The 22,289-nt window shown below is 41.9% G+C and overlaps 2 protein-coding genes across 2 annotated transcripts; both read right to left on the bottom strand.

Moving 5' to 3' along the window:
* Positions 1-621: 621 nt before the first annotated feature.
* On the bottom strand, positions 622-4,828 carry acta1b (actin alpha 1, skeletal muscle b). Its single transcript, XM_061041090.1, has 7 exons — positions 4,671-4,828; positions 3,645-3,781; positions 2,719-3,043; positions 2,150-2,311; positions 1,517-1,708; positions 1,246-1,427; positions 622-1,120 (listed from the first exon to the last, which is right to left on the bottom strand). Exons 2-7 carry the CDS (start codon positions 3,771-3,773, stop codon positions 977-979), a joined length of 1,134 nt encoding a protein of 377 aa, XP_060897073.1. The 5' UTR covers positions 3,774-3,781; positions 4,671-4,828; the 3' UTR covers positions 622-976.
* A 4,587-nt stretch (positions 4,829-9,415) lies between these two features.
* Positions 9,416-21,465, bottom strand: abcb10 (ATP-binding cassette, sub-family B (MDR/TAP), member 10). Its single transcript, XM_061041089.1, has 14 exons — positions 20,593-21,465; positions 19,782-19,988; positions 18,469-18,671; positions 17,241-17,375; positions 14,899-15,045; positions 14,095-14,230; positions 13,884-13,979; positions 13,539-13,748; positions 13,344-13,423; positions 13,019-13,199; positions 12,295-12,338; positions 12,128-12,162; positions 11,889-11,947; positions 9,416-11,781 (listed from the first exon to the last, which is right to left on the bottom strand). Exons 1-14 carry the CDS (start codon positions 20,987-20,989, stop codon positions 11,588-11,590), a joined length of 2,124 nt encoding a protein of 707 aa, XP_060897072.1. The 5' UTR covers positions 20,990-21,465; the 3' UTR covers positions 9,416-11,587.
* Positions 21,466-22,289: the final 824 nt, after the last annotated feature.

Below are 22,289 nucleotides of genomic sequence, written 5' to 3'. Positions count from 1 at the left end.
GTGCGCGCTCTGGACGTGCCCAGCGCACTGCTTTGTGCTTTTAAGCCCACACCCTGGTAACCTGCCCGGCCTTCTATGCATATAAGGTAGGAACCACTGTAGGCACAGAGGTCCGGTTTTGTCTATAGATGGTCCGGGGGGTCGGAGATGCGCGTAAAGACGCACAGGGCAGGCAGCCTAACAGGATTCAAACCCGGGTGTCAGGTGTCCCATGCCACTGATCCGCCCGTTCTAAAGCGGAGCTGCTGCTGCACGGGCACATTCCTGGCAAGTCAAACTCGGACTGTCAGAGAGGCGTGTCTTTTCCTGCCTCTGTCACCCAAGCAGCCCCCAACCAGAGAGTGGCACCCTGTCTCCCTCCCTCATAGCCTTCAGTGCTCCACGGTGCCGTGCCAATACAACCCCTATGAACTCCTCCGGCTACTGAGCCATGATTGCTATGTTATGTCATGCAGTTGGCTACCTTTCTCTGTCAGTCAGCTAAGTCTTTTAGATTTGTTTTTTGTCATGATGATTACATTTTAACCCTTTTAATGGCAGAAATCATCTGCATTTTGCTATTGTTTATTCATCCTGTCCCCCTCCCTCCCTCTGATAGAAGAACAAGACCGGGGTCCAAAATACCAAATAATGGACTTTAATAAATTATCAATATGTATATACACTTAACATTCACATGTGTTGGGCAACATGTTGTTCTTAATTTTTTTATTAAAGTTTTTTGGATGGATGCATGGTTCAGTGTTGTTTTCACAGCCTCTCTCCGTGCAATACAGACAACAGACAGCGTTTTAAAAATATGCAGATTTAAAAAGATGAAAAATGCATAAGAATGTCAACAGCGCAGACAGAAAGTCCATTGACAGCAGAGTGTTGCTGTGCCGCAGAGGTCGATCCTCCTTCTCGCATGATCTCCAGATAGCTGGTGGTGTCAAGGATGGAGATGATGGAGAAGCTGGAGAAGAAGATTGATGATTTAGAAGCACTTCCTGTGGACAATGCTGGGGCCTGCCTCGTCGTACTCCTGCTTGGAGATCCACATCTGCTGGAAGGTGGACAGGGAAGCCAGGATGGAGCCACCGATCCAGACGGAGTACTTCCTCTCGGGGGGAGCAATGATCTGGAGAAGAGGGGAGGGGAGAGAAAGGATCAGTCAAGTGCCAGGAGTAGACTTATGTTGCGCAAATGTGCGCAAATAAGCTTCAATAAGGGGATAAATAGATGTTTTGTTGTTATTATATTTACCTTGATCTTCATGGTGCTGGGGGCCAGGGCAGTGATTTCCTTCTGCATACGGTCAGCAATACCAGGGTACATGGTGGTACCACCGGAGAGCACATTGTTGGCGTACAGATCCTTACGGATGTCAATGTCGCACTTCATGATGCTGTTGTAGGCAGTCTCATGAATGCCAGCAGACTCCATACCTGGTCAGGTGAGAGGAACAAGTGTTAAGAGGAGGACGAGAAGTATTTCCTGTTTTTAATCAGCGAGTGTAAATGATTAAGTGACTCACCAATGAAGGAAGGCTGGAAGAGGGTCTCGGGGCAGCGGAAACGCTCGTTGCCGATGGTGATGACCTGACCGTCGGGAAGCTCGTAGCTCTTCTCCAGAGAGGAGGAGGAGGCAGCGGTGGCCATCTCGTTCTCGAAGTCCAGAGCCACATAGCACAGCTTCTCCTTGATGTCGCGCACGATCTCACGTTCGGCTGTGGGGAGACAAGTTGATGTTATGTTAATCAAAGTGACAAGAAGACCTCAAACACGTGTGCGTAACGACAGTCTAAACCACTACTCTGAGTAACAGAGATGTCTTAGGCTGAAAAACTGATCATTTCACTTGCTTTAGAACGTGGCCGCGTCAAATTCTGACTGTGAACATTAATACATTACAATAAGAAATGAGTGTGTGCAAAATTTTAGTTCGCAATGACTGGCACAGGGCGCACACAAGCTGTGTCCAATAAAGCCAGCTTACATTAAATGTTATGTAAATATATTTTTGTTGTTGTTGTAAAATGTAGATATGTACAGAGCATTTGTCTAAAAATGCAGTTAAAGTAATTTTTTTGTTTTACTTTTTAATATTTAAGGTCAAAATGCGGATGCTATCCTTCTTCATTCTTTGAGTATGAGGCTGAGTTCCTCACCGGTGGTCACGAAGGAGTAGCCACGCTCAGTCAGGATCTTCATCAGGTAATCGGTCAGATCGCGACCAGCCAGGTCAAGACGCATGATGGCGTGGGGAAGGGCGTAACCCTCATAGACTGGGACGTTGTGGGTCACACCATCACCAGCATCCAGCACAATACCTGAAGAGAGAAAATATAAGAGTTTAGTGATGTCCAGGCGACTAAAAGACCGTAAACTGTTCAGATTTGTGCGTAAAAATGTTACTAAAGTGGTAACTTGAATGTTTTTTTTTTTTTTACCAATACACAATGTGTATGTAATACGTGTCGTAAAAAGGCACCAACAGTCTCAGAGAGGTTGGCCGATTGTGCGTAAAAGTTGTGCGTAAAATGGAAACAAGTGGGCTATGGGGCATTAATACCACATTACATTTACTACTACTGTATGTGGTGCTATGTCATCAGTAAGACAGTTACATTGTATTATGTTATTAAAGGCCTCTGTCTGTATGTCTGTGTGTGTAATGAGTGTTAAGGGAGCTGTGTCTGCGTTGTAAGCAGGAGCTGTAAGTTGTTGTCAGTCTTACCGGTGGTACGACCGGAAGCGTACAGGGACAGCACAGCCTGGATGGCCACATACATGGCGGGGACGTTGAAGGTCTCAAACATGATCTGGGTCATCTTCTCTCTGTTGGCCTTGGGGTTCAGGGGGGCTTCAGTGAGCAGGGTGGGGTGCTCCTCGGGGGCAACTCTAAGCTCGTTGTAGAAGGTGTGATGCCAGATCTTCTCCATGTCGTCCCAGTTGGTGATGATGCCGTGCTCAATGGGGTACTTCAGAGTCAGGATACCTCTCTTGCTCTGGGCCTCGTCGCCGACGTAGGAGTCCTTCTGACCCATACCGACCATGACACCCTGAAGGTGGGAGAGAGAGCGAGATGATGGAAAGGTTACTTTAAATAATCCAAACACAGTGGTGACCTTCTTCTGGCCAGATTAAAGTCTTTACATTGTGGTGCAGAAGGCACGTTGACCATTACGTGAATGTGCCAAATAAAAGCGTGGGTCACAGAGACAGACACAGTGCAATTGTGCAACTGTTCACCGGTGACTAATTTAGTCTCACAGAGTCAAAGGCCACATTTAGCTGGCAAAGGAAGCCAAAGGAACATGGCTCAAAATAATGCAACGCTGTTATCGCCGAATTGTTGTTAAATGTCCAAAACAATAAAATTGTGACACTAAAATACGAAAATGTCAGTTAAACATACATTATTTTGACTAGCAGAATACCTATGCTTAAAAAGGGGTAAGGCCACATTTTGTTTAATGACGGGCCAATCAGATATCTATTCATCTAAATTTGCAAATATTGAATTGGAATCCTTAAATTTGACTATATTGGCTGAGGTAGCTGTAAGACAATAATTGTCAAATTGTTTTGTTATAAAATACATCTATTTATTTTTCATTTAGTCTCTCTCATAGTTCTCTGGGTATTTTATCCGCTTTATACCTGGTGACGAGGGCGACCAACGATGGAGGGGAAGACGGCCCTGGGGGCATCGTCTCCGGCAAAGCCAGCCTTGACCAGGCCGGAGCCGTTGTCGCACACAAGGGCGGTAGTCTCTTCGTCGTCACACATGTTGGCTTCTGTTAGAGAGAAGGGGGAGAAAAACAGTCAAGATCCACATGGTGACACATGCTGTATGTGCCTTCAAAACAAAACTTTGGTTCACTCCTTTGTTTCTCCTGAGATCACACCAGGTAGCTATATTGATTATAGCTACTCAAAAAAATGAACATTTACTGGAGCAGGAAGATGAGCAGGGCCAAGTATTGCGCTAAATGTAGGCTAAACCATGGCACAATGACACCGGGCCATTACGCATGACGCGTAGGCCTGTAAAAACCAATGAAATCACATTGAACGTGACAACACGAAACTAAACTATTTTTTTCTTGTGATAGCTGCCTACTAATCTGTCTCAAGACATCACCTGTTCCTTGTTTTATTTTAATTCTGAGGATAAACCTGCGATTCCTTAAGCACATTCAGAGATCAAATGTCAGCTATAAATCTTTCACTACTCTCAGTTTCAGTATCAGCTCTTTCCTGGAAACCATTCTGGCTCTAATTGGTTTAAAGGCGCATTGAATCCTGCTGCATCAGCACATTTTAAGAATTTAGTGTCACACCTATGAACATGCTAAGTCACTCAGTAAAACTACTTTATCAGCTTAATCTACCTATTTATCTGGCCTCAATTCCTAGACATGATAAGAAAGATTTAACACTGTAACCTATCAGCCTAGTAACTACATCTCCATCGCCTCTCCCTCAGTCTCAGGCCTCCCCTACAGTCTATTCTATTTTCCAGGTGCCTGCAGTTGATTCTGGTCCTGAGCCTCCAGTCTTTGGCTGTCCTGTCTGACTTCTGCTCCAGTAGATGCTGCGGTGTTGCTTTGCTTAAAGCCCGTATTCTGGTGTCTAGACCTCGGTGTGAGTCTTCAGGAGTGGAAGGTCCCAGCAGGGTCTTACCTTAGGTGAGTGTCTGCGGCTCGGAGAGAAAGACCCAACCAATGCTGTTGCTGAACCAGCTACGGTCTTCTGTTCGGCTGGTCCCCCTTATATACCCAACCTCCACCATTCACAAACCTCATCACTGGCCCCCATCCCGGCCCTCTGCCATATTAGGACGCTGACAGACCGAGGAGGAGGAGTGGGAGGGGGTGTAGCAAGGAGGCGCGCCTTGCGGAGGTACGCAGGGGGGATCCATCCATCAGGATTCAGAAGGGGATCAGGAGTGACGCTGCGCGCTCCCGACCAGAAGAAAGCGCGCGCCATATATGGAACTGTCGCTTTGACCTCCCATCGAGCCACGCGGTCCCACCTAGAGGGCCGTATAAGGAGCCCGCGGGCCGCTTGGGTTTTCTAGGGGAGACGCCAGTTGCTACCAACCAGGGTTATAGATTTGCTGCTAGTCGGCCTCATCCAGCCTTAAAATGGGAAAATGCTGCCCTCATCTCAACAGATTTAGCCCTCAGAGAGAGAGAGGGCCTAAACATCTGACTGACAGGTCAACCAGGAACTGAACTGAAGTCTGAGAGAGTCAATTAAGAATTCAATTGATGATCATGGTGATCAATAAAATACCTAATTCAACTCTTTGGATAAATGTGAGGAGCAGAGCTACGGAAGTGAACAGCTGCAACATGTGCTTTATCAGTTTATTCAAAACAATCCCATAATCAAATTGAATCAGGCTACAATTGATGCATTACATGCTGCAGACAGGTTGCATTAAGCTGAGCCAATATAAATCATGTGTAGAATTCTGGACACCTATTTGCCACACTTCTTAGTGTGCTTGACTTTTTGTTGTGAATAGGGATTATTGGTTAGTGTGCAGAGTAGGTCTTGTTCTTTGCCAATTTTGAATTCCTGTTTCTTATTGTGCTACATGTGCAAACTTTATCAATTGCCATAAACAATTCATTTCATTCTGAATCTGCAGTTTTGCAGGCCATGTAACAAATCTGAGACAGAAATTGAACCAAAAAGGACAGAAGCTCTGAAACAGCCAACAGCTGAAACACTATCTGCAGGAGCTACTCTGCTCAGTCACTGGAGCAGTTGGATTAATTATAACTCTACTGGAGGAGGGGAGCGAGTGCACGTGTGCATGGACGAGTGAGAAAAAACAGTGTGTATACATGTATACATTTGTATGTTGTGGCATGAAGGACAAGAAGTGGTGGAAGAGGAGGTGATAAGGAGCTTATGATACACTCAAAGTGTAAGAATGACAGAGGAGCATGGAGACGTATAGAGGAACAAGACAACAGCTACAGAAAATCAGAGATAACGGGTTTGATTTGGTGAATTACTGAGCAGAGGCAAAGAAAAAGTTGAACAGATCTGGCAACTCTATAAAGCAACCTGGTGACAACAGGGGGATTCCTTGTTCAAAGCAATTAATACTTAAAAAACCTGACATAGAAAGCAATACAAATGTATTACAGATTTAAATCTGGAACATGTTGATTGTGGATTGTAAGAAATGTGAAAAGTGCTTTATTTCCAGATCATTTAATTTGCAAAAAGGAGGGCAGTTAAAGAAATATTGAAAAAGGAACAAATCTTTAATGTGCTCTCATATCATGAACTAAAGCTGGACTCCTGAGGGAGCAGCTCTGTTGACATACTGTATAGCCTTTCATGACCTGGATCTTCTTTTGGCATTAACAGAAAACTTTAAATATCTTTCCAGAAGCTGGAAATGAACCACATGATTTGCTTGAACACTTATTTGAAATGGATGTGTCGACAAACAAGGGAATAAAGTTGAAGGACAGTTCAGCTTTTATGCCCTCACCTATCATGATCTTTGAATTGAATTTCTTCACTTGCTTTTCAAATTAAAAATTGTGGAGATACAACCTTATTATTAATTTGTAACATAGGGTAAAAAGAAGGAGAGAAGAAAACCTATAAGTTCTGCAATCACAATCCAGGGTATGCATGTGTGCCTGCGTGTATCTGGATGTTGTGGCAGGGATTGGGGGTGGAGGGGCTGCACAGCAAGGTAGAGCTACTTTTATGTACTTGTTGTGAACCGTTCTGGATCCAAGGGGCCTGTGAAACGCCTAAAATGTAAAGGAGCTGGCAGTTGTCGGGACAGGAGGGGAGGTCAGAGGGGCCGAGGGGGGGAGGAGAGCAGAGGGAGTCTCCTGGAGAGACTTCTTGGGGACGGGGAGGAGAAAGAGGGAGGTGAAAGGCCTTTGTGGGCAGCAGGTGGCAGAAAGAATGAGTCCAGTTTGTCAGTAGAAATGTGACGGAGCCAGCTGAAGGAGACACTTTGGACATAGAGGATTTTTTTTTAGAGCTTTATTTACAAGTAGAGGATTTTTTTTATATCATATTTATCGTGTGTCGGTATTTTAACTGGTGAAATAAAAGGGGACAGGTGGAGAAAACTGATGACTTTTTGTCTCCCAGAGCATGCAGTTGTCTTACCTATCCAGTTAGATTTGTATTTCAGTCCACACATCTCTCTATCTCCTGAGAGCACAGAGGGAGAGAGTGCTAGTGTTATAGTGTAAGAATAGCAACAAGCCTCGGCATTCAGATGCTGGAACCAATACACTCGCTGTACATGAGGGTCCTACCTTTTTAAGTGTGGTTGTGGGCTGTATGTGCAGACGGAGAGAGAACACAGAGGAGGCTTTTGGAGATTTGATTTAGGTGTTCCATCTCAGCTGTTACAGTGACGAAAGTCTGAGGATATGGTAATGTGCAGGTAAAAGTGCTCTATAGGATACACTACATGTTTTTAACCCAGCAGTTAGGTGATCATACACTGAATCTATCTCTGATTGTAAACAGATTTGTAAAAAAGGTGAATGTATACTTTACTAAAAACTTTACATGGCCAGGAGCAGAGTTTATCAGTGAATTTGTAACTCTTGACTTCTAAAAAAGGAATCTCAGATCAGCAGTGCCAGGTGTGCCAGCTCCTCCAGGAACCATATTTAAAGAGAGAGTGAATGTGCATTTACTGTTCTGACACCTTGACTCTCCAAAAGTCAGGTTTCTGCAGAAACTTTTTACTTTCAGCGATTTATTAATCACTTAATTAATTTTCAGTTTTGTTTTTTTTATTTATTTATGAATGTCTGTCTTTATGCTGTTGATGGTATAGCCTTGTGTACTTACTGGTTAAAAATGCTAGTAAATTAAATTTGAACCATGTTGTTATTTGCACAAAATGTGATTGGATCCCATAAAGTTTCAGGACTTGTTACTCTTCCTGTTTAGCCTCATCATGTGCTGCACAGGTCAGTTATTTGCTGAGTATGCACTGCTTTCTAATGCTGCTCTCTAATGCTCAATACAAATAAACTGCGCCTCTTAGCCAACACTGGTGAAGAGAAAACCTGTGTCCCAAAATTAAAATTATTTTAATTTCAATCTGTAGTAGAATGTGTTTGGTGTCGATATCTTAGCTGACAGGAAAAACAAGAGGTGGGTAGAAGGTGTGCAGTGTTTCACTACAGAGAGACAGAAGTGGGGGCACGACCCCTGATCAATGACAATGTTGGTCAACTTCTCTTTTTAATCATAGAAACCACAAGTTGCTAGAGTTTGTTTGTGAAGAACACCTTGTTTTAAAAAGGTGTGATGTCTAATATTGTCAATGTTAGACAAAAATAATCTGATTTATGAGGCCAAGTCCTCTCCCCTTGTAAACTGCTGAATGGCTAAGCTAAATTCTGCATTTCGGACCCAGAAGCTTATGATCATATTCATTTTCCTCTCTAATGAACAAATAAGGCCATGTTTTTTCCGAGTCATTGTGTTGCATAAGGGCTAAAAAGGGTCAGAACCTCGGTTCCTCTCGTTCCTCAAATAGCAGGGGGGTAGATACAGAGGAAAGCAAGGGGAGCTGTAGCACATGGAGCTGGAATTAGAAACCCTCGCAGGGCTGAGCAGCACCTGGTCCGAGCCAGCTGAGCCGTCCCCTGCAAGACAGCAACACAAGTGCTGCCTCTGCTGAAGTCCCCAACCCACTGCTAAAACATGAGTTAATGATCAGAGAGTGTCAAGGGGAGTCATGGTGTCCACAATCTTACCTTAAAAGCCTAGATTCAAAGTCCTCTCTTTACCATTCACTGCTAGAAAAGGTTGGGAGGGAATTTTGAGGACAACACTTCAATAAAATAACTTTCTCTTATCTAATATAAGAGTTAAAGATTAGTTTAAATATAGTCTTGAAAGACTTACATGTGATAAATCTTGATGGGTTTTTTAAAGCACAAGTAGAAAAAGAACTACAAAAAGAAGGGAGGATAAATCAACTGTCTGTGTTGGCTTGCAGCAGTGCCAGGACGTGTGTGTCATGAGGAGACAATGAGGAGAGTCTATTAGCATGAGGAGCTCAGCACACTGTCAACAACAGCTGCCAGCAGCTGCAAACACATTACTCATGTCATTACAACAAGGTTTTATTTAGGTATGATGGACTCAATGAACACTGATCCCACCAACCTGTAGTGTGAGGGTGAGAGGTGAACGCCCTCGAGCCTGCCACTGGCTCAAATTATGAGACAACAGCACCACCTACTGGCAGCCTGACACACTGCATGGAAGCACAAACACATTACCTATGAGAGCGTTTAAATAATGAAGCAGATTGTGTTTAATGAAAATGTTAGTAAGTTAAAGAGCCTTTTGAGAAAACAAACAAACAGAAGAGTCCCCCTAAAAACAATCTTTCACAAATATGAATAATAATATTTCACTTTATTTGCCTCGACAAGACAGTATAATAATTTAACAAACACAAAAATAATTAAAAAATCCATCATACATCATTTATGTCATATTGTTTAGAAGTCAAATCAGACACAAAAAAAGAATCAGTCCTCTGCAGCCTTAAAGCATGTTGATTATAATGAGTGCTGAGTCTTACTTTCACAGGAATGACGAAACAAGTCTTGATGTGTCGGAGACGTTAATGTTCAAGGCAACTTTGTAATGAAGAATTCTTTGATAAGGGACGTGAAAATCTTTCAAGTGAAATATCAGAAGCATAGCTACAAGACAAAACATATAAAAAAATACAGCCTGTGATAAATCATGTATTTAATAAATTCATTTAGATAAAATCTGATCTCAATTTATTCTGCCATGTAGTCCGTACACGGTATGAAATATATAAAAAACCTTTACATGTATTTGATCAAACACAAACAACAGTAGTCAGCTATTCAAACAGTCCCCTCTCAGTGAGCTATGTATGAATTCATCCTGGCATGATCCCTTTTTAAAATATGATCAGGACTGTTCATTTGAATATCTGTTGTCTGAAGGGTGTCGAGGCCTCACTGCCTTTAAAGTCTCAATGAAAAGTCAGTGCAAAGATTAGAGTCTCTAATCCCTGTCAGAAACCTTAAACATGACAAATAAAACCTCTGCAACCAATGTTCAGAGAAATGCAACTCGCTTGTTGTCTTGTCACTTTTAGTAAAAGTAATTGTTAGATTTAAATCATGTAACAAAAAGCTCTTCTAAAAACAAGCAAAGGGGTTTTCATGCGAGGCATAATAAGACACAAATCTTCTGAATCACTCCAGCCTGAACTCCCCCCGAGTGGTGAAGTGTATGTGCAAATATTGACTGAAGAGAATCATTTCTTTCTAGTCAGCCTCTAGCCAGCTATAATATTTAGCTAGCTCATCAGCGCTGTGGCTAACATGTCTGCAGTTTTAGAGCTATTGTTTTAGGATTTACTGCGGGCCAAGTGCACGTCGTGTAAACACACATCGCTGGTAGGTAGATAAGAGACAAACACAGTGGTGAGGAGTAATCAGCCAGAAATGTTGAACAGATCTGATGTTGGTTTATAAAGAACACCGTGAGACGATCTGGATCACTGATTTGCACTTGGTTACTCGTTGTTGTCATGTTTAAAAAAAGGGATTTAAATTGGTGAATGATGAGATGAATGTCAGAAGAGGGATGATTGTGGCAACAAACACTGTGTTCGTTAAGAGCAGTGAAACATAGTCCAGAGAGTCGACTGTTTAGCAGGTATCCATCAAGTTCCAGAGTGACTGTGCAAAGTTCATTTAGTTTGACATATAAAGATGATCAGGTTTAGCAGTGTCAGGACTCTACATTGAAACGTAAAAGAAACTTGAGAGTGCAGTGAATCTTAACATATTTGCAAAAAAAAAAAAAAAAAAAATCACATTTTAGATATGATCCACTTAGACCAAATCCACAAGAAAAAGTGTTTATTTTGAGATTAGTAGCACCTCAGCTGTGATTTAAAACACATATTCATATTTTTTTCCTCACGATCTTCAGCAATGTTGTACAACACAATGCAGACAACACAAACAGCCTCTTTAGCTGGCTTGTTAAAATCCTCAAAATAACAAAAACAAGTTTAAAAAAAGTGGATAATAAATAGACAAATACATGATATGCTCTGCTCTGTAGATATCACACTGGACTGTTTTTGGTTTGGCTTGAAAATAATTAACAGTTAGAAATGTCTCCTTTGTGCCCCAAACTATTAGAAACAGGATTTGGGCTTTTCCCCAAGTTAATGGTGATGACAGTGATTTCAAAATAAAGTTCCTGTGTGAGAAACATCTCACCAGAAACTCATTCTGTCCTCCTCTTTCAGTGTACATTTAGATATCTTCACAAATAGAAAGTGAATCACTGTTTTAAGTACTAAGGTCTTCACTCTGTTTTACCCTGACTGTTATCTTAGGCGATGCTACCAATACTGCAGCAAAGGATCTTCTCTTCATATTCCCAGCAGTGCCTTTTATATCTGTCCTCAACCCTCATGGAGCAAAACAAGTTCTTCCCCATGACCTCACCTTCTTACTACTCGCTTCTTCTTCATCCTCGTACACTCATCTGCACTCTGTCTGCCTTCAGCTCAATGCTCGTTTCTGTTCATCCTGTAGAAACGCCTGCTTCTCCATCAGTTTCCTGAAAAGTCCCTGCCTGTTTCCGAGCAGCTCTGTGTGCCGGCCACACTCGGCTATACGCTGCTGGTCCAGAACAGCAACAGTGTTCGCATTCTGGATGGTTGACATGCGGTGAGCAATGATGACAACTGTCCGTCCTGTTGACAATGGGAGAAAGGAAAAAACTGATAAATAAGGAGGCAGTACAACAAAAAAAAAAAAACACTGAACGATAGCTCTAGTTCAAAAAGGTGGATATGTTTACCTTCCATCAGACGCTCCAAGGCTTCCTGAACCAGGAACTCGTTCTCAGAATCCAATGCACTGTGGAAACATAGAGGTTCAGAACTCTTTTCTTTAACACTTTTTAAATATGTCTCTTACAATCACAATAACAATGCAGTTGAGTTAACACAAGCAAAACAGATAAGACATAAGAAAGGCATTTTGTTTTTTTTTGCAGATTTCTACAATTATCTGGAACCACATAATAGTCTGTCTCACCTTGTGGCCTCGTCTAAAAGGAGGATCTTCGGATTCTAAGACAGAAGAACAAACGTTACACACTAAATCAGAGCGATGTATGAAAGTGTTGATTAAAAGATGACTGGTGACATTTTGGCTTTCTCTGATGTATCGAACTTGTGAATCTACCATGTTGATGAACTGACCTTGAGCAGTGCTCTGGCTATGGCTATCCTCTGCTTCTGACCACCTGAGAAACAAACACAGAGGTGAGCCACAGAAAAAACAAACAGAAACTATGTGTACGTGGGCCCAGAGTGTTTTCTGTATGAAGAGAGCCATGGCAAATGATAGATGGATGAATTTAAATATTTTCATCTTCTAATAATGCTCCGCTACATGACAAACATTTAATTAAAGTGTTTATTATTAATACTTGTGAAAGAACCAAAAGAAGGCAGTTGAGTATTAGTACCAAAGCAATGCTTTATTGAGTTTAACTTATAATATACACTTCTTTTGATAAAGTACATTGTACTGCACAATCGAAACCTTTATAACATGATCTACATCAGGGGTGGGCAACTGGCGGCCCGGGGGCCACATGCGGCCCCCATCAACGTGGCCCTCAGGTCAATTTGTACACATCAATTAATTGGAAACATGAAAGAAAACATGACAAAATCTGCCATGAAATCATGAAAACCAGAAATATGTCCGTAATAAAATTTGATCACTATTATATGTTGAGTTAAATTTGAGACATAATTGACTGTAATCGTTTTTTGTATGCTACAATGTGGCCCTCTGGCAGTGAGAATTAAATGAATGTGGCCCTTGCTGTGAACGAAGTTGCCCATCCCTGATCTACATCTAGTTTGAAGCTGCCTGTTGTGAAGCACGTGTTAGTATGAAACTGTCATTTCTCACCTGACAATAGCACCCCTTTCTCGCCCACCACGGTGTCGAAGCCTTTGGGAAAAGTCTGGATGAAGTTATAGGCGTTGGCCACCCTAGCAGCTCTGTAGATGTCCTCTGAAGACACAGATTCCGGGTCCCCTGCACCGTATGCTATATTATCTCTGATCGAGCAGGAAAACAGCACTGGCTCCTGGTAGAGAGGAGCAAAGAACAGAGAAGAAGAACAATCTTCATTTAAAGGCTCAACATATTCTGACCACTTACAGTTAACAGGACATGCATGTTTATTGTGTCTGTCTACTTGGTTTATGTGTTTGCAGTACAAAATGATTACCTGGCTGACGGTTCCAATGTGACTCCTAAGCCAATAGGGATTGAGATCTCTGATGTCATGACCATCCACCGTGATGACACCTGGAGGAAAGAAGTCACTATCAGAAACAGTACCCTTAAAAAAGAAGTGTCTTCTTACTAAGCAGCTGTTGATGTGACTGAGAAAGGGAGAAGAAAAGAACCAACTAGCTCTCACCAGAATCAGCATCGTACAACCTGAGCAGCAGCGAGACCAGGGTTGACTTTCCAGACCCACTGGGTCCCACTACAGCCATGATGGTACCAGCTGGGACCACTAGACTGAGGTTCTGGAAGATAGGAGCCTCCTTTCGAGTCGGGTAGGCAAAGGAAACATCACTGAACTCTAGCTGACCCTTCAGCTGCTCTGCAGGAAGCACAAGGCCTTCTGTGGAGAGGCAAAGGAACAGGGAAAGACAGAACAAGCATTTAGGTTCTTTTACCACAATAAAACTCTTACTTGGATGGCCCCTAGGTTTGTGTCGACCCCATTACAACCTATACTGTAAGCCTTTATACTCACCGTTTAGGGGAAACTCAGGCTTTCTGTCCAGCAGCTCCCACAGTCTGGATCCTGCTCCAAACCCCTTCATCAGCTCAGAGTAAAAAGAGCTCAACCCTTCACATGAGGCAGAGAAACACCAAGCCATAAGTCATCATACATGTAGTGTACAGACAGAAAACAAAATTCATACCAGCATAGAACATGTGCTTTTGTGGTATATGTGAATGACCTGCAATACTGATGCCGACCCAGAAGGTGTACATGAGGAAGGATGAGAGCTCGCCCACAGTCATGTGCTGATTAGCCATCAGAAGGCCTCCTTTGTACAACACTGACAGGATCATTATGTTCCCACTGAGCCCCGTCTGAAACACACACACCACCCAATTATTTGATTTAAAAAAAAAAAAAAACATCTGACATCACTGCTACTATCTGACACAGCACCTCTTATAACGATTACAGTCCCTTTGGGCATCTGCTGGAAAAGCTAACTCTTTCTCTTTGTGTTGCAAGCAGACAATTTTGAATGTTATTTACCTGAAAATATTTCAAGAGTTTATGCTTCACATCGAGTTTATTACAGACACCCAGCTAAATCTTATTTAACACAGTGTTTGTAGTTATGATGAATTGCATTTCATGATATTAAAAGGGGTTTCTGACATTTTGTTAATCACCATGGACAACAAGGTTTGATTTCTATCTTCCTTAGGAACAATGCTACAAGAAGAAAATGCATGTACACATGTCCAAGATGTGTTAAAGATATGAAGAGGAAACCCTGTATTAGATCTGTAAGACCTGCAAAGTTGTGCCATTGAGTTGTTTAAACACTCCCTTAACGTTAAGTGCACACATTTTAATAATACATTTTGGGGGTGAGACATCCATAGATATGTCAGATACTAAGGCACTGAAACAAACCCAAAATACAGCTGCAAGAAAGCAGAAGCCTCTTTGCAACACTCTTCTAACCGTGGTTTTGTTTGCGTCACTGACAGGACACACACACACACACACACACACTTACAACCCCAAAGAAGCCAGCCCGTAGTACAGCCTCTTTCCTGGCCAGGCTCAAAACCTGGTCTGTCTTCTGCGTGTATGTGTTGACCTCAGACAGCTCTTTACCAAAAGCCCTGACTGTCCGCATGTTGCTGATACGTTCCTCTGCCAACTGAACAAACACACAAATTATTTTATTACTACTTTATCTGTTGGGAATCAGGTTATCAAAACAGCATATTTACTCTGCAAATTTCATTAAGCTACCACAAGCACTGCTGCATCTGTATCAATCTGCCAGAGTCAGTTCTTCTCACTGGATACCTCCATCTCAATCAAGCACAGGTTGATCATTTATATAAACAAAGCCCTCTGATGACCCCCGGGCAAGTATAACTATCTGTGTCACCTGAGTGCTCATTTCCTTTCATCATCTCACTGTAGCAGCATTTAGTCTATAGAATAGCATCACGCTACTTGACAAAAAAAAACTGGAGTTTGTTGCCGGTAGCCTTGTGACCCTTCAGTTGGAGCAGTGGATTGTTCGCCCTCCAAAGGCCAAGGATAAGGACAAGCTGTCCTTATCCGAGGAGGGGCAGCGGATCAGCCTTCAGCTTTTAACTTGGGAAAATTGACACCATGTTGTTTGGCGATCTCATCTGTGGACATCACTGTTAAGAGACAGATTATTATTGTAGGAGCTAGGTAGTCAGAGAAGGAGTGTCCCTGCTCCCCTCTGCTGAATTTATCACTCTGTTTTTTGTTTTGTTTTTACAGTTAGCAGGCCTACTAGTGGTGCGCTCCCCTATCGCCGTAGTATTATATTATTCTTTTAATCTCATGTTCTCACATTTAACTCAGTCCTCTCACTCAGGCTAACCTCAGCTAGACTAACATCCTCTTCCGGTTTTTGATTCAGTATCAGTCAGTGGAGTGGTATCGCTCAGCCTGACTTTCCAGTCTTCTACATCTGGCATAGCCACTATAATTAATTCTCATAACTGCACCCCTATAGTATAGTGTAGTATAGTATGGCCCCTATATATCCTGCGGATGGCCATGATCTTTGTCCGTCTTGACTTGGTATAGAGCATCTGGGGGACGGTCTCCTCAGAGGACCCGTGCATGAACTGCAGCTTCCTGGATCGCACATTGATGGCTGCTTTTCTGTTCCTCCCTCAAAGGAATACCTGAAGGAGCTGCATGTATGCTGGAGGGCTGCATTGGCAACTCCCTCACCCACCTCATGCAGGCCCTCTCAGCTGCTCTACAACAGACTGTGATGGAAGTATCCACCACCAGTCCGAGCGAAGAGATAAATACCCTTTCTGTGAGTGACTCCTGTCTGAGGTGGAACTCCAATGGCTCACGTTTCACTCTGTGGCCAAACGCAGCATTCCTCTCTATAGCACTGACATGCTAACATCTCAACCAGCCTACCCAAATGGCAGGGTTTGACCCCTCCCGTTTGGGAGAGGGGCAGCTGGAAAGACTGTTGTGCCCCTTATGGTCACACGTCAGTCTAAATATCTCTTTGTCTGTCATGATGGTGGTAATAAGGGGTGCACTCCCTACAAACAGGGCCTATCCCACCGGATTTTTAAGGCCATCACCTATGCTAACTGTATGGCAGGCCGGGCCTTACCATCTGGGGTGACGTCTCACTCTGCCAGGAGTGACTCAACATCATGGGCAATTCTCAGAAGGTCGCCCTTGGAGGACATATGTGCGGCAGCCTCATGGACATTGGTGAGCATATTCACAAGATGCTACAGAGTAAATGAGGTAACCCTGCATCTATAGGGCGCAGTTCTTTAGCCGGGTTCATCTGCCTCATCAAAGGTGTAACTTTGGATTCATTGTGTCTTTGTTAGTATGAGTCATCCAGAAGAAGAAGAAGAACTGCATCTGACAGTCAGAAAGGGTGGAATAGAATGAAGGTTACAAAGGTAACCACGGTTCTATGAACCCTAGATGACTGCCAAAGTTCTCAGTCACTTGGAATGCATGAGACGCGAGAAGACTCTTGAAATGAGAGTTAAGATGACACCGGTAGTTAAACCTGTCTGGGGGTCATCAGAGGTCACACGAGAATTTGTTGATATAAATACTTGACCTGCGCTTGGGGGAAGATGGAGATATCCAGTGAGATGAATAGTCATCCAGGGTTGACAGAACAGTGGTTACTTTCGTAAAACACTAAAAGGATCCACGAACAGTGCCGAGCACCAGTATGAACTGATTTCAATCTGCAGCTACACTAAAATAAATCTACTTTAAACTATCACAACTTCAAATAATGTCTTATTAAAACCAGATGTTTGCATCAATTTCATTCATTGGTCTGTGTGTTTATGTGTACTGAACCTGTGTTGCTTGTGCCAGAGCATCCTGTGTGTGTTTGGAAATGGAGCGAAGATATCGGCCGTAGACTACAGCGAGACCGGCCACAGGAGGAACAATCAGCAACACAAAGCTCGCCAGACTAGGGGACACATAGAACTAGAGAAGAGAGAGAAGAACAAAATAGCAATTAACGGAAATAAAAGAGGAGGAAAGAAATTAGAGGGGATGACAAATCAAACAGCAGTCTTCAAGTTGCCCTAAACAGTAATTATACCAATTATCTCCGTCATTTCCTTTAGAGGTTCAGTAAACCAGGAAATCACTGTACTTCCTTGAAAGGAAAACAAAGAGCATGGGCGGTGTTTCACAATTTTCTGGTATACCCTTGTAAAAGATTTAACCAGGAGAGGAAAACAAATCATCTGTAGACGCAGCAGACCTGTTTTTTTTTAACAAATCTGTAATGCTTGATCAGATTAGCCACATTTAAAATGAATAGCTCAGCAGATAGACTTCAATCACCTTTTGGTCAAAACTGTAAATAGGTGACCTTTTCCACAAATATAAGGCTTTGTGCTCCTGGTATCTTCTAGAGATGTTCCCAGGTGTGGCAGTCTTTAAACCTAATCTACACATTTCTTTGAATTGATCTGAGGTACTTAAGTAAACCTGTTTCCCAACATCCTGCATACTCTCTGCAGTTACTGGTAAATGCAAGGAAACTGCCAGGTCACATGCCAACGGAACTACTTCCTGATACCAAACAATACAAGCCATACTGTACGATGCTCTGTATATTCTAAACAAACAAAGCCAATAACAATAAGTACTTTCTGTGTTGTCTTAATGATCTGTTGTTTAATGACTGTATTGTTCCTCCAACCTAGACTGATCTTAGCAATAGATTTACTATGGTATACTATTTTAAGTGCTGTGCACTCGTTTGAAATAGAAAATGATAGACATATAAAAATAATAATAAATAAATAAAATGAAATGAACAGTGTTTTTGAGGTTGTGGATATGTTCTCTAACAACAAATTCTTTGAAACCACAGTGACAAAACCAAAGTAACACAGCATGTGGCACAGTAATCATTTAGTCTCCATTATCTTGTTTTCATGATCGTGGGAAGCCATAATCGTAAGTAAAATGAGATTTATTGCCCAGCACTATATTTATTTCACAATCCAATGCATCATTATAGCACCATCTGATTTCTCCTGATCACTATGAGGTACATACTCACCATCATACTGACACCAGCGGTCGCCTGGGCCACAGCTCGCAGTCCGTCTGACAGATTGTCTGTGATTGAGCGTCCCACCACAGCCGTGTCAGCAGAGAGGCGGTTGATGAGCTCACCAGTCCTATTCCTATCAAAAAATGCCACTTCCTGTCTGAGGATGGAGGAGAAGACAGAGGCACGGAGATCACGAACAATCTGTTGACCTGAAGTAACATCAGAAAAAAAACAAAAAACATTAGTGTAACGATGCAGGAAAGAGTTTCCAGTGATATGATATATTACCAAGTTAGCCAGAAGAAAACAAGTTATTCCAAATTTTGGCAAAGCCATTTAAAATGCTACATTGTGGGGCGCTGGATAGCCTATCATTTTGAAGATTAGTACTAAAGAAATTCTTTGACTTTTGATGGCTATCCATCACAATTTTTGTTATTCTTAAATTGAATACATTTTGAGTTCATAGAGAGAAAAATCAGAGATGATGGTTAGATGTTTTAAGAGGTAGATGAAAAAACATTAACACACTAAATATAAATGTGTACTTTAAGACTATTTAGAAAATGAACAAAATCACCTTTTGTGTCTTGATTATTGCTCATTTTATTTAACAGACATTGATGAGACAAGAGCTGATCTTAAATGTTCCTTTGCTATGGGTAGTGCTAAAGCTAGTTAGCGTAGCGTAGCACAAAGACAGATAATAGGAGAAACACTGCTAACCTTACTTTGTTCCATGTTCAACAGTATGACTGCATACATCTAAAAAGGCGACGTGTAATAATCCGTACACAGATATGTGGTCACTGAAAGGTTTCCAGGAAGTAACAGCATCTGTCCTCTGGGCGCCAAGACACTATTAAAGGCTCAACACGAAGTTTGTACATCTCTGTTTGTGTACGGATTATACAAATAAGATAAAACTTGTTATTTAGAGAGGTTTGGTGTACAAAGAAAGACCAGCTGTTTCTCCTGCTTCCATTATTTATGCTAAACCCACCATACCCAGGCTCTATTTTCAGATTTATTGTTTTCCAGTGTTCAAGAAAGCTTAGTTTTCTAATGCTTCCAGTCCTCAGTGTACTGATAGCAAATAAACTGGAATATTTTGCTCGCCTATAATTTCCTAAGTAGGGAGAAAAGAAATTCAAAAACATCCCCCAAATGATGCTCATTAAGGCAGACATGTGTGGGTTTGTTCAAAGTTTTGATCCAGCTGTACGTGATATAAAAGTGGGATTTTCCTCATCCTGTCACTGACTGTGTCTTTGACTGTTTCTTCACACGTAAAGAATTATTCTCTGCCCTCGGCTCACCTGAGATCTGCATGACGTAGACTCTGGCAGCATTGGCCGCCCCTCCACACAGGAACACTCCTGTGAGCATGATGCATAACGATGTCAGGGAGGCCGTCATGGTCTCTGTGTCCGCTCCGCTGGTGTAAATGGTGTCAATCACTTTACCCAAAAAGAACGGAGCTGACATGGTCACTGCACTAGAGACAGTGAGGAAGCCCACAGCAGCTGGGATGGAAAAGAGGAAGTGATGAAAAATCAGATAATGTTCATGTGCTTTAAACAAGTTGTAAAATAAAGATTAACCTAACTCTACAACTTTAACACGCAGGAAAAAAAACAGATTAAATGTAATGGTGGTATTCTTTACACAATTTGACTTATATATACATATACCGGTATGTTATTAATGTGGGACTACCTGTCCCCAAAACAAGGTCAGAGCAGGTTACAACTCATCTCCCTGAGGGGCATACACACATTCCCACACCCTACACCCATAGCGTAAGAGCCAGGATTAAAAATAACTGTCTCATATGACAAGATTAGGATAGTGTTTGTGTCTTTTAAGTTTATAGATTTAAACCATAAAAAGGTTCTTCATAAAACAAAAAAAGTGCTTTAATGTTTTAGAGGCAAAAACGCTTGAACACACTGTCAAAAATGTACACCTGTCCTTCAATGTAAATCATATATTTTTTAAAAAGGGTAGTAAGGTGAAAGCCTTTGACATGTTTACAACCTTTACTTTTTGCAAGGATGCATTTTAAGACTTGTAATCCAATGGATCAGGGAAATATAAAGTAGATGAAAAGATATATAAACACTTTACCTGCCAGTCTCCATCTCTCCGGGTGGGCTAGTTGCAGAATCCTTCTGACATCCTCCAGGGGGACGGTGGTCGGTGTTTGGTCTTTCTCTGTGTCCGTCTGGGTCTTCAAAGATCCGGCTGCTGGAGGTGTGGAGTTGGCTGAAGAGCTGGTAAAGGCAACAGGTGTATGTGTGGCTGCTGTCGGTGCTCGGCCTGTCGATGTGTGATGCGAACAGAGTACAGAGAGACATTTACTGTGAAGTAGAAAGGGTCGGGGATGGACCGGTGACCTGACCCCGGTTGAATGTCTCTTGAGGGAGAGGCGGTGCTGCAGCCATAACATCCTCGGCTGTGTCAGCTTCAATGTGGTCAAATGCACGCCATGTGTGCACCTTGACATGCTGAATAAAAGCCGCATTGTCCAAGTTAAAGCGCTAAATCTGACAAAACGTGAAGTATTTCCTCTAGTTGCCAGTACGTGTCGGTGATTGTTGATTAGTTAAACCCACTGGGAAAAACATGTTAGTCCTCCAAGCGTGATGTAAACACACCCTGTCCAGAGCCTGGTGTCGTTACATGTCGGGTTCTTACCGTTATTGTCTTTTTTATCTGCTCTTCACAGCCTCGGTTTATCTCTTATCAATAATCAGCTGTACAGCACCACCACCACCCCGCCGCCTGTCACTGTCATCTGTCGCTCACTTATCTGCTGTGTAAGAGGATGAAGCAGAAAAACACAAGCTACCGAGAACCCACCAACGCCACACTCATTCTGAATAATACACCCAGTTTTCTCTGAAGAGGTAGAATCAGGAAAGGTGACCTCGGTAAAGTTCACAGGTAGAGCTGCAAACCATTCCTCTTCCTTCTCCACGACCAGTTCAATGGCTGACTATATAAAGCAAACTTTGACAGACAAAACCAAACAAACACAGAACATGTAACCAAAAAGAACAGCCAACGTTATGTATCTTATTTCTGGGGGCAGGTCTGTGATCACAAAGTGTCTGATTAAGTATACTTCATTAACTTTAAGTGACCCAATTGTTCTGAAGACTCTGTAGAAGAAGCCCTTTCATTATCCTGCGTTAATAAGACCTGCTAACAATGTTTGACTCCACACTGTCTGTAGAGGAAATTTAAGAGTGGATGCAAAATACGCGAGTGCAAATTTCAAATTTCAGTCGTGTAAAAATGGTGTCTAGTTTACCTATAGACTGTAAATATTACCTACCTTATTACCTTGTCTACCACACTTTGAAATGTCCTGCACATTAACAGTAAATATTAAGGTTCTGCAATCATCGACATGGATGCATTTCTCGACATAACACCTTTATTATTTTTTTATTTTATTATTTTATTATTCTATTATTGTATTTGTTCTGCCTTAATTTAACTGATGTACATATGTTTGATTTTTATTTTTATTTTTAATAATTTTATTCATTTTTCCTGTTTTCTTGAGCTGCTGTAATGCAAAAATTTCCCCCATGGGGGATCAATAAAGTTTATCTTTAGATTTACAGTCTATGGTTTGAAGTGTTTTATGAATCGGAAAAGGTTCCGAAATATAAATTACAAAATAAAAAAGTTTAAGTAATTTTATTATTTAGTTCATAATTATAATAGAGAATAACACATAAAAATACTTATTTCTATTTTTTTTAATACTGACTTCATTATAATTTATAAACATCAGAAACATCTTTCATATG

This window comes from Labrus mixtus, chromosome 1 (genome assembly GCF_963584025.1).
Source record: "Labrus mixtus chromosome 1, fLabMix1.1, whole genome shotgun sequence".
Classification (NCBI taxonomy): Eukaryota; Metazoa; Chordata; class Actinopteri; order Labriformes; family Labridae; genus Labrus; species Labrus mixtus.
Note: the sequence above shows the minus strand (reverse complement) of the source record. Positions and strands in the feature narration are given on the sequence as shown.

What these genes read in the sequence shown, in the direction of transcription:
- acta1b (XM_061041090.1), bottom strand. Translation starts at nt 3,773, where the DNA reads ATGTGTGACGACGAAGAGACTACCGCCCTTGTGTGCGACAACGGCTCC. An exon ending in CGCTTCCGGTCGTACCACCG is followed by an intron (nt 2,312 to 2,718) that starts GTAAGACTGACA and finishes TTCTCTCTTCAG; the next exon opens with GTATTGTGCTGGATGCTGGT. An exon ending in CTACTCCTTCGTGACCACCG is followed by an intron (nt 1,709 to 2,149) that starts GTGAGGAACTCA and finishes GTCTCCCCACAG; the next exon opens with CCGAACGTGAGATCGTGCGC.
- abcb10 (XM_061041089.1), bottom strand. Translation starts at nt 20,989, where the DNA reads ATGCGGCTTTTATTCAGCATGTCAAGGTGCACACATGGCGTGCATTTG. An exon ending in CTCTGGCACAAGCAACACAG is followed by an intron (nt 15,046 to 17,240) that starts GTTCAGTACACA and finishes GTGTTTGTTCAG; the next exon opens with TTGGCAGAGGAACGTATCAG. An exon ending in GAAAGGGGTGCTATTGTCAG is followed by an intron (nt 12,339 to 13,018) that starts GTGAGAAATGAC and finishes TTTGTTTCTCAG; the next exon opens with GTGGTCAGAAGCAGAGGATA.